This window comes from Microcaecilia unicolor, chromosome 3, assembly GCF_901765095.1.
Source record: "Microcaecilia unicolor chromosome 3, aMicUni1.1, whole genome shotgun sequence".
Taxonomy (NCBI): domain Eukaryota; kingdom Metazoa; phylum Chordata; class Amphibia; order Gymnophiona; family Siphonopidae; genus Microcaecilia; species Microcaecilia unicolor.
In genome coordinates this window covers 147043270-147055717 of record NC_044033.1, presented here as the reverse complement: position 1 = coordinate 147055717, position 12448 = coordinate 147043270, and the positions used below count along the sequence as shown (strand labels likewise).

Sequence of the window (12448 nt, the reverse complement as noted above, 5' to 3'; positions counted from 1 at the left end):
TCAATTTAATTATTTCTAAATTCTACTAATGTTAAGTAACACATTCTTATATTGCATTCTTAAATACTCATCTGAAGCAGGTTATATATGTGGTTCAAATACATCATATTCTATAAGTTTGCGATTCTATGTGAAGATTATGCGTTTAAAATTTGTATTACCTATTGTGTTAGCCTACTAATTTTTTTCTGACAGTAGCTCACTCAGAACCAGCCTCAGTTGGACTATGGTGCCATGAGCTTTCATTCACAACTACCCAGGCTATTTTCTTGTATTTTTATACTTAGCCCAATTATCAATTCATCAGACCTTGGCCACAAAGTGCAGCTTCCTCACATACCACTAAAGAGCAAAGAGCTGGCCACTAGGTGACACCAATATAGCAGTGCTCAAGATTCTCTTACTGCCCCACCAAGGCTTTGCTGTTAATGTTCAAAGAACTGTATTCTGGTCATGAGTTATTTTGATGGTTTATGTACAACGTGTGTGTGTGTGTGTGGGGGGGGGGGGGGGGTAACTATTTAATATTCCACCAACGTGGTAATTATAAGGTTTTTTGACCACACTGTACAATGATCTGGTCCTGAACATATAAGATGCATACAGCCACAATCTCTACAAAAATAGTCCACATCAAATTTTTTTCTGACAAATGTTATATATAGTTTTGCTACCACAGCCAAAATATTTTGTTTGTTTTCTGTAGGAAATGATGTTTCTTCATGTCTTAAAGAAATAAAATGGGCCCTGCTGCAGATAACTCAAGCTAATCTTTAGTAAAAGACCCCAGGCAGGGTGTGTGTGTGTGGGGGGGGAGGGGGGGGAAGGAGGAACTCGTCCCACATGCCAATTTTCTCTCTTGAAAAATACAAATTTCATTCAATAAAAAACACATGTAAATAAACTTTGGAATTTTAATTACATCTTGTTGGTGGAATAAAAAAGGCCTAAGACTCAGTTTCACTGAACTGGAAGATGATGTTCCATAAAGACACACAGTTGACTTAATATTCTTCCCACCATACTCTTCTTTTTTCTCATCTTCTGCCTAAGACCACCACTTTAGCCTTGGGTTTTCCAGATTATCCACTGCTAGGGAGCTACCCCAACATCACCCTGATGAAAAAGGAGCCATATATAGACAGTACATGATGCTGTGATCATACACTCCATCCCATTCTTTGGAAACAGTAGACAAGAAGACTTTCCAAAATTAATCCACTGACGATGACCAACAGGCACAACCCATAGCTTATTTTCTGGGTAACTGCAGCAAAAAAAAAAAACAAACCAAACACACACAAAATGAAAAAATATAACATTTCAGTTTCATAATACAGAAATGATTTAAACAAATGCACTGCATAAGGTATTAATATATTTGAACCTTGAAAGCAGCTGCATTAAAAATATGAACATTTTTAATGCAGCTACTTACACAAACAAGCATATGCCATGGTAATGAGCTTATTAGAAGGGTTTTTACAAAGATGTGTTAGATATACTTCTGGAACACAGTGAGATAAAGTTAACTGTACTTGTAAAGGTGTGCAGCACCATTTTTACTGCAAACAATTTTTTTTAATGAGCCAAGTGAATACAAGTTACAAATATTCAAACAATTTTGTACAGTTCAATATTTTTCAAGCAAGAAAATCCCCCTTTCCTACTCTCGTTCCCCCACACCCTTTATACCTATAACCTCACCAAATATATCGCATTTTGAAGGGCTTGGATTCTTATAGGCCTCCAAAAACCCAAAAGAAAAAAAAAAACCCTATCATTTCCCATAACCCTCCCATCCCAGTGCAATGCCATTTAAAACAAAAGTCGTGGAAGTATGAATATACAAATGAGTTTTCATAAATTTGCACAGCATTTTCGTTGACTGCTTCTATGAATGGTAAAAACAGTGCTGAGACCCTTTGTGCATTAGGCGCACAATAACGTCCGCACTAAACTGGCTAAAACCAGTGTAAATCAAATGTTGCAAGCCCAGCTTGGTTTGAGCATCTCCCCCTCATGCCAAGATTTGAAAAGTCTATTAAAAACATACAGCAAAGAGACTTCCAACAGAGCTGCCATACTGAAAGGATGTGAGTGACATCACTCTGCACCGATTTAGTGCCTATGCCTAGAACATTAAACTACTGCTGACAAGAAGCAATCAGAGGAGGTCACTGGAAGATGCACTCACTCAGAGTGGTTTTCCAAGAACTGCGCAATGCCAAGTCAGAGATTGCGGACATGGTTGTCAACAAGCTTGAAATTAAGTTGCAGACATTGCAAGAGAAGATCGAGCAGTTAAGAGGACAGAATGCAACATGTGGAGGTGTGGCAGGATACAGAGGCTGAATGGTGCAAGACTACAGACGCAGATCCAGAGCGGGAGGAGACTGTGCTGGACAAACAGGATCCAGTGAAAAGGGCAGCGCTACAACGGTGAATGAGTGCCCTGAAAGCCTCCATTGACAGTATTAAATTGGCACTGCAATCGGAGGTCAACAGTTTGCATAAAAAATAGATGACATGGGTCATCAGCTTAATGCTTTTGAGGAACGTGTGATCCAGCATGACCCGGTTGTGCTGGATCTTCATAAGAGTGCTGACATCCTGGAGCAGAGCCACGAGGGTATTCTCCTAAAAATAGAAGACAGAGAGAATAGAGCTCGCAGAAATAATTTTTGTGCACATGGAGGGGCATAATCAAACAGAAACGCCTATCTCCATGGGCGTTTATCTCCGAGAATGGGTCCGTGAAGGGGCGGACCCAAGCGTATTTTCGAAAAAATTAGACGTCCATGTTTTATTCGCCAAGTTGTGAGCTGGGCGTTTTTGCTTTTCAGCGATAATGGACAATGAAATCGCCCAGCTCAAAAACGAATAAATCCAAGGCATTTGTTCGTGGGAGGGGCCAGGATTCGTAGTGCACTGGTCCCCCTAACATGCCAGGACACCAACCAGGCACCCTAGGGGGCACTTTTACAAAAACAGAACAAAAGGTAAAAGAGCTCCCAGGTGCATAGCACCCTTCCCTTTTGTGTTGAGCCCCCCAAATCCCCCTCAAAACCCACTGCCCACAAGTCTACATCATTACTATAGCCCTAAGGGGTGAAGGGGGGCACCTACATGTGGGTACAGTGGGTTTGGGGGGGTTGGACGACTAAGCATTAAGCAGCACAATTGTAACAGGTAGGGGGGGATGGGCCTGGGTCCACCTGCCTGAAGTCCACTGCACCCCCTAACAACTGCTCCAGGGACCTGCATACTGCTGCCAGGGAGGTGGGTATGACATTTGAGGGTCAAAATAAAAAGTTGTGAAACATCATTTTTTGTGGTGGGAGGGGGTTTATGACCACTGGGGGAGTCAGGGGAGGTCATCCCCGATTCCCTCCAGTGGTCATCTGGTCATTTAGGGCACTTTTTGGGGCCTTATTCGTGAAAAAACAGGGTCCAGGAAAAGTGCCCTAAATTCTAGCTAAAAACGCATACTTTTGTCCCATTATCTGTGAAATGCGCCCATCTCTGTTCGGCAGATAACCACGCCCCAGTTCCGCCTTCGCCACACCTCTGACACGCCCCCATCAACTTTGTCCGCATCCGCGACGGAGTGCAGTTGAAAACGTCCAAAATCGGCTTTCGATTATACCGCTTTATTCGTTTTTGTGAGATAAACGCCCATCTCCAGATTTAGGTCGGAACTTGGGCGTTTTTCTCATTCGATTATAAGCAGGATGGTGTTCCTGAAGGGCCTCACGATCAGGATGTGGCTGTCCTAATGCAGTAGGTGTGTTATCAGTTTTTGGGTACTGTGGACAGTTCAGCAGATCTCCCTGCAATTGAATTTGAATGGGTCCATACAGCCTTAGGGCCCAAGCCAGCTGATTGGCCCTGGGACATTGTGGCATGGTTCTTACACTTCCCTGTTAAGGAGAGAATTCTCCAGGCGGCCTGCAAGGTAGGCCATATCACGATGGACACTGAACAAATTGAGCTTTTTGCAGATATCTATGCTATTACCTTGCAGCAGTGCAGGGACGTTCGCCCAGTCACCTGGTGTTTGATAGACAATAATATATGCTATCAGTGGCTTTAGCCTGTCATTAAATTGACCAACCCTGCTGAAGCCATCACTTTGCTGCAGGAGGCTAAACCGTGGCATGGTGATTCTAGTGGCCTGAAACGCAATTCAGCTTCTGCATGGCCCCCTGGTGGGTCAGCATTGGTGAGAGGGACCCAAAATCGACTTCAGCACAGCTCAGATACTTCCGAAGGCTCTACAACTTTGACTGACTGATTTCTAGCTCACTGGCTATGGTGGTCATGACTTGGTTACTTTTTGATCACTCTCCACTTCATAGTTGGATTCCAGGGTTTTAATTTTTTTTTAAATCCTGTTCGACAGTTGTTTCACTCTGCTCTGGGACTTGGCCGCTGTCATGGTGGTATAGCCTGCTAACCCTTAACTCCAAGGAGTCTTTACATTTATAGCTTCTGCTGGTAGTTCTTTTTTAATCTCTTTTGGCAATCCCAGACTGGGGGGCAGACTGTCAGGGGGTGCTTATCTTCCTTCGTAGACCCACGTTATGGGAGGCCTTGTTCTGCTGGGGGGGGGGGGGGGGGGGTAAGGGGTTTTGGAGGGGAGTTGGAGGGTGGGGGAGGGTGTTTGGGGGTGGGCACATGTGTGCAGTGTGGCTGGTTGACTGATTGAGCTATAGATGGAGTTTGGAGGATGATTGTGTGGTGTGAATGTTTGGTGTATCAACGTCCGCTGCCTAGCACTTGTAATCTCCTACTGTCCAGTTGTATGATTGTGCCCTTCTTTCTGACATTTACTGATGGGGCCTAAATAGTTGGTTTGTATGTCCATCAACGTACGGGACCTTAATTCCTTGATTAAGCGCCAACCTTATTTTAAGGAAGCAGCCAGAGTGTATATAGGATATGGGGTTTGTGCAGAAAACCCACTTGCTACTGCATCATGAGGCCCTATTTCACCATAAAAAATATTTCCATGTGGTTTTTTTTTTGTGCTTCTAATAAAGCCAAGAATAAGACTAATGGGATGTGTATTCTACTAGCTTGCTTTTTGGCTCCAGTGGTCCATGATATAGTGCGTGACTGGGAGGAATGTTACCTTCTTCTCAAGGTGGAACTGGAGCACCAGCTCTACACCCTGCTGAATGTTTATGCACCCAATGTGGAACAGGGTGCTTTTTTTGAGGCTCTTAGTGGTCTCTTGAGTGTGAAAGCAGAGGGCTCGTTTTTAATTGGGGGGGGGGGGGGGGGGGGGGGGAGACTAACATTATGTGCAATCCCTCATTGGATAATTCAGCCTGGATGGTGGGTACGGCAAGGCAGATAGGAAAAAGCTTAGCACATTGCTCTCTCCTTGAGATTTGATTGATACATGGTGATTTCATCATCTTCAGAAGTGTGATTATACATATCATTCAGCAGTTCATGATATTTATTTTCAGATCGATATGTGGCTGGTGGGCAAGGACCTGCTTCCCCTACTTCCTGTGAATACCATCGAGTCCTTGATTTGGTCCAATCACACCCCGGTGGGTGGCTCGCCTGGCTCTGGAGGGGAGGTCCTCAGAAGTGAGGGCCTTGGAGGCTAGATGATGCACTGTTGTACGATCCTACAAATGTGAAACAGTTGAAGAAAGATCTTAAAGAGTACTTTGAGTTTAATGATTTGCCTGACATCTCTCCACCAGTTTTCTAGGAGGAATTAAAGACAATGTTCACAGGGAAAGTTATTGTACTGGCATCCCATCGGTTTAAGGAACCTTAGAGAGTCAACATAAGCAGGGAGGTGCTTCTTTGGCTTTTCTGCCACGTTTGGCGAAACACTGTGTGGATTTACAGGAACTGGACATAGTGGAGATCAATGAAAAGTTGCAGTTGCTGCGACAGGAGTTGGCTGTTAGCTTATAAGTTAAAAAAGGGACATAACAAAATTACATCCTGCAAATTAGAAACGGTTCCGGCAGTCTTCATGTCACTTAGGAACAAATTCAGGAAACCTTCACTAATTTTTACAAGGCCCTTTATTAGCCTGAACAGGAGGTCTCCTTTGTGGAGATGGAGGGCTTCTTTGCTGTCCTGAACCCTCCTAACTTGTCCATGGCTGAGGCATCTCAGCTGTCTGTGCCTATTTTAGATGAGGAGGTCCGCTGAGCAATCCAAGACTTGCCATATGGTAGACCCCGGGGCTTGATGGTTATGCAGCTCAGTTTTATAAAATCTTTAAAAACTACCTGATCAAACCGTTGACTAACTTCCTAAAAATGGAAAAAGGACCCAAATGAAGACAATAAAAAGCAACAAAAACACTGGCAAAACAGATGCAAAGCATTAAAGAAGGCTAAAAGAATATGAACAGAAACTTGCCACAGAGGCTAAAACTCACTGTAACAACTTTTTCAGGTACATCAGAAGCAGAAAGCTTGAGAGGGAATCACGAAGAAGCAAAAGGGGCACTTGGAGGACAAAGCCGTAGCGGAGAAACTGAATGAATTCTTTGCTTCAGTCTTTACAGAAAAAGATGTAAGAGATCTGCCTGTACTGGAAATAGTTTTCAAGGGTGATGATATGGAGAAACTAATAGAAATCTCGGTGAACCCGGCAGATGTACTGAGTCAAACTGACAAATTAAAGAGTAGTAAATCACCTGGACAGGAAGGCATACATCCAAGGGTACTCAAAGAATTCAAGTATGAAATTGCTGATCTGTTGTTAGTAATAAGTAACCAGTAATTGAAATCGTCCATAGTACCTGGAGGATGGCCAATGTGACACTGATTTTTAAAAAGGGTTTCAGGGGTGATCCAGGAATTTACAGACTAGTAAGCCTGACGTTGGTGCCAGGCAAAATAGTGGAAACTGTTATAAAGAATAAAATTATGGAACACATAGACAAACATAGTTTAATGGGACAGAGTCAGCATAGGTTCAGCCGAGGGAAGTCTTGACTCACCAATTTGCTTCTTTTCTTTGAAGGCGTGAATAAACATGAGGATTAAGGAGAGCCAGTTCATGTAGTGTATCTAGATTTTCAGAAAGCTTTTGATAAAAGTTCCTCATGAGAGACTCTGAGAAATTAAAGAGTCATGGGATAGGAGGCAAGATTCTGGAGTGGATTAGAAATTGGTTATTGGACAGAAAACAGAGGGTAGGGTTAAATGGTCATTTCTCTCAATGGAGGAGGGTGAACAGTGGAGTGCCGCAGAGATCAGTACTGGGACCGGTGCTATTTAACATTTATAAATGCTATGGAAATCGGGACGAGTGAGGTGATTAAGTTTGCAGATGACACAAAACTATTCAAAGTTGATAAAACACGTGCGGACTGTGAAATATTGTAGGAAGCCTTAGGAAATTGGAAGACTGGGTATCCAAATGGCAGATTAAATTTAATGTGGACAAATGCAAGGAGATGCACGTTGGAAAGAATAATCCGAATCATAGTTACCCGATGCTTCAGCACTCAAGAAAAAGATCTAGGTGTCATTGTAGATAATACGCTGAAATCTTCTGCTCAATATGCAGCAGCAGCCAAAAAAGCAAACAGGATGCTAGGAATTATTAGGAAGGGATGGTGAATAAGACTGAAAATACTATAATTCCTCTGTATTGCTCCATGGTGCAACCACATCTTGAGTACTGCGTTCAGATCTGGCTGCTGTATCTCGAAAAGATATAGCAGAATTAGAAAAGGTTTAAAGAAGAGTGACCAAAATGATAAAGGGGATGGAGCTGCACTCGTATGAGGAAAGGCTAAAGAGGTTAGGGATCTTCAGCTTGGAAAAGAGACAGATGAGGGGAGATATGATTGAGGTCCACAAAATCCTGAGTGGTGTAGAACGAATAGAAGTAAATCAAATTTTTACTCATTCCAAAAGTACAAACTAGGGGACACTCAAGGAAGTTACAAAGAACTACTTTAAAAACAAATAGGAGGAAATATTTTTTCATCAATGAATAGTTAAGCTCTGGAACTCTTTGCTGGAGGATATGGTAACAGCAGTTAGAGTATCTGGGCTTAAAAAAGATTTGGGCAAATTCCTGGAGGAAAGTCAATTGTTTGCTATTGAGACAGACATGGGGAGGCAACTGCTTGCCCTGGGATTTGTAGCATGGAATGTTGCCATGATCTGGGTTTCTGCCAGGTACTTGTGACCTGGCTTGGCCAGTGTTGGAAACAGGATACTGAGCTAGATGGACCATTGGTCTGACCCAGTATGGCTACTCTTATGTTCTCCCTCTGACCTCCATAATGCTGTTCCCACATCCACTGATCCTGAAAAGTTCTCAGTTCATTTCTCCTCTCTGAGCAGCACTCCTTCTGCTCCTCTTTCCCCACCAGCAGCAGAAGCAGCCCTTAGCACAGCATCATCTTCCTGTGCCATGTGGGGCCAGTGTCACAGCATGGACTACACCAACCTTCATAGATATTGTGGTTCATACCATGAGACTGGCCCTGCACCACACAGGAAGCTGATACTATGCCACTCCTTCTGCTGGATGTGTGGGGGGCAGAGAGGATACAGTGAGTAGGGCTCCATGTTGCTCCTTCTGTGGCCCTGTTGGGGTGGGGGGGGGGGGGGGGAACAAACTGAGAGGCTGAGCAACATTCTGCTGATCAGTTATGTGCAGTCCCTCACCTCCCCCAAGAGTTACTGCCTTGTTGTGCCAGGTGACACAACCCATGGCACCCTTGTCTTAGTAATTTACTGCTTTAATACAATATACTATACTCTCATAAAAACAAAACAAAAACTGTACTACTGTACCTCTGATTGCTTGAGAGTTCGATATTAAAACAAACAGTTTTATCAGTCTAAGGCAGAAATATGTATAGTCATGTTCCCAAATGACAGCTGGAATCAAGAGAAGTTTTCCATAACTTGACAATAGAAGTGCTTTCAGGAGTAAATAGAAGTCCGACTTTGTTCTCAGGTTCTCAAGTCTCATTAGGCTCAGGGCAGTAAAAATGGCAACAAAGAATACCGTTTGCTCTGTGAAAAGAAAACACATTGTAGGAGCCACAAAATGAGTCCCCTGTTACTATTAATTATGAAACAAGATCAAGCTATAGGCTACTGAATGTGTGCAATTTCATGGCAGATGTTTTGTTTGTCTCATTCTGCAGGTGCATCACCTCAGAGTTTTAATCAGTCTGTTCCCGCATTGCGGGTTCTAGTGCTACCGTAAATCAGTTTAGCTTAGGCTTCAGTCTTTAATGCTTATTCATGTTTGCTACAAGGAAACTGATATTTGTCAACTTAAAGCAGAACTAGCCCTTTTCACTCTTCCTAGGCTCTTTCAGATCATAGCTGCAAGGTTACTTACAGCTACAAATCAATATAATTGCATCGCTCCTATTCTACAGACTGCACTGGCTTCCAATATCTTTCTGAGTACAATTCAAAGTCCTGGTTCTTATTCACAAGATACTACACACTGGAACTCCTCATCTATTCCTTCTTCTTTAATCAACTTCTCACCGAACACGCTCCCACTACATTAACCAGCTGACTCTTCCCCTACCGTCTGCTCACCACCTGAATACAAGATAGAGCACTTTTTCTTCCTAAGGCCCACTAGAATGGAATATGCTCCAGAAGTACTTGAGGAATGAACTCAGCTGTTCCCATTTGAAATCAGCACTGAAGACCCATTAAATTATTTTCTGGCATTTGGGGAAAGCTAAGGACTTTGAGACCTAGTTGAGAGCCTGGGACATGGAGCATACCATTGTTACTGTATCTCTTTTGGTTGATTTTAATTTTTTTCCATTTCTATTTTCAAATATTGTATTTGTTGTGAACCAACCTGCCATGTCCTCACTGAGTTCAAAAGGCAGTATTACCAAAAGTAAACAAGATTAGGAATTAAAATAATACAGCAATATATTATGTATACTACAAACAAATAATAGTTTATATGATAAAACGATACATTTGGGTTTTTCCCATGTTAGGTTCCTACAGGTATTTAAAAAGGTCAAGGGGGTATGTGTAAAATGGTTTTAGTAGGGGTGGAGGAGTAGCCTAGCGGTTAATGCAGCGGACTTTGGTCCTGGGGAACTGGGATCGATTCCCGCTGCAGCTCCTTGTGACTCTGGGTAAAGTCACCTAACCCTCCGTCGCCCCAGATAGATCGCTTTGGATGTGGTTGCAAAAACTGTAGAAAAGCGGTGTATCGAGTCCCATTCCCCTTTTCTCCCTCTTTCCACACCTCAAAAACTGCTGCTGTCACTATTGTGGACCTTTGTTCCTGCTGTAGCAGGTACATCCTGGGCTCTACTGTGGTGACTAATAGCTGTTAGTGCTCCTCATCTTGCCTCAATAACTATTCTTCACTGTGTGCACCATGGGCATGCCGAAGGAGCACAAGTAATATTCCCACAGTGGTCTTACTTCTGCCTCTACTTGCAGTGCTAGTTCTAAAAACCAGCTAGGTGCAAGCGTGAATGCACACCCTCAATATCCTGTGGCATACACTGTGGATCACCTCCTGCTGGAAGACAAGATGAAGGGTAGAAGTAAAGACGTGTTGGATTTCTGCATGAGTAACATCTTCTCCCACCACAATTAAGGCAGTAAAACAAATTGATAACACTGTCAAGCCAGCCCAGGTACGAAGCTGCCTCCATGTGTCCAGAGGAGTTGGGCATTGCATAGGGGAAGCCTGATGCAGCTCCATGCTGGACCTGGCTAGGATAGGAAGGGGGGTGCTGGGGTCTGACTGGGAGCACTAAGAAGTACTGATCCCTCACCCTTTGTACCTCAGACTTCTAGATCTTACCCACCAGTCCTGATCTCACCTCAGTTATATCCCTCAATGTGGTCTTTAGGACCCAAATGTTTGTGCCCCCACCCCAGGCCTACACGTAAATTTTATGTTTCAATCATTTTTATTGTTGACATAATCAGCTGTAACATTTCACATTACACAAGTTCCAGAACAGCAGTTGGCATATCTTCACATTTTGTATTTTTATTAATATTAGTAGTTTCCCCCTCTAAACTACTCCCCCTCCCCTCCGCGTTCCCTACCCCCCTTCCCTCCCCAAAGCCTCCCCCCTCCCTCTTCCCTTCTATGTCCAATAACAAGCAGAGGTTACAGGAGCAGCAGCAACGGGGATTATAGGTTCAATATCTGGCTCCGGACCATTGACATGTAAATTTTATAAAATACTAGTATAAAAGGCCTGTTTCGGTAGACAATGAAACGGGCGCTAGCAAGGTAATCCCCCCCCCCCCCCCCGCAGCGTCCTTCCTGTCTCCCCTGCCGCCCCTGCAGCCACCCATGTCCAGTGACCCTCCTCTCCCCTGCCCCCCTGCAGCGTCACTTCTGTCTCCCCTGCCCTCCCATCTGGTCTCAGGACCCCCTCCCCACTTCCTTGCTCCCCCCCCCCCCACAGCCATCCATGTCCAGCGACCCTCCTCTCCCCCTGCAGTCACCCATGTCCAGCGACCCTCCCCTCCCCCTGCCCCCTCCAGCCATCCATGTGCAGCGACCCTCCCCTCCCCCCTCGGCGCATCACCCAAACCCCTACCCCCCCCCCCCAGCGCATCACCCAAGCCCCTACCCCCCCCCTCGGGCACATCAACCCCCTCGCCACCCGCAGCTGCCAATACTAACGCTGTCCGGCAGCTGCTGCGTCTCCTGTTGAGCAGCAGCGGCCGGTACAAAAAGAAAAAAGCCAAAAATAGATTTTAAACCTGAAACACGGCTCCGTAGACAGCCATCTGGCATTGGCTGTCATCTCTGCAGCCGCTCCTTCTCTCCCCTCTGATGTCGCTGCGCTCCTCTGGGGTCTTCCTGCAGGGGCAGTAACGTGGAGGGGAGAGGAGGAGCAGCTGCAGTGACGACAGCCAATGCCAGATGGCTGTCTACGGAGCCGCGTTTCAGGTTAAAAATCTTTTTTTGGCTTTTTTCTTTTTGTACTGGCCGCTGCTGCTCCACAGGAGAAGCAGCAGCGGCCGGACAGTGTTCGTATTGGTGGCTGCGGGTGGCGAGGGAGTTGATGTGCCCGAGAGGGGAGGTCGGGGCTTTGGTGATGCGCCAGGGGGGGAAGGGCTTGGGTGATGCGTCGAGGGGGGGTAGGGGCTTGGGTGCTGCGCCGGGGCGGAGGAGCTTGGATGTTGCGCCGAGGTGGGGCACTGAGAGCTGATTGGTAGGCAGGGGGAGGAGTAGGGAAACACGCTCCATGTGTTTCCCTACTCCTCCCCCTGCCTGGCTCGCAGTTTTGCAGGGCAGGGGCTTGGGTGTTGCGCTGAGGGAGGGGCACTGACAGCTGTTTCCCAGGCAGGGGGAGGAGTAGGGAAACACCCCTTGCCTTGGAATCAGCTGTCAGTGACGTCAGTGCATTCTAAACTGCCTAGCAGACCACCTCCGAGGGAGCCACGGTACCAGGCACATTAGAACG

General features: G+C 45.2%; 1 protein-coding gene across 1 annotated transcript in view; it reads right to left on the bottom strand.

The window, feature by feature from the left end:
• Positions 1–900: 900 nt before the first annotated feature.
• The window catches only part of ARV1 (ARV1 homolog, fatty acid homeostasis modulator), a 38877-nt gene continuing 27329 nt past the window's right edge, over positions 901–12448 (bottom strand). The window contains exons 4-5 of the mRNA XM_030196440.1: positions 8805–9029; positions 901–1267 (exon numbers count right to left, since the gene is read on the bottom strand). Coding sequence (XP_030052300.1) covers positions 1161–1267; positions 8805–9029 — 332 coding nt within the window. The 3' untranslated portion in view covers positions 901–1160. The remainder of the gene's footprint in view (positions 1268–8804; positions 9030–12448) is intronic.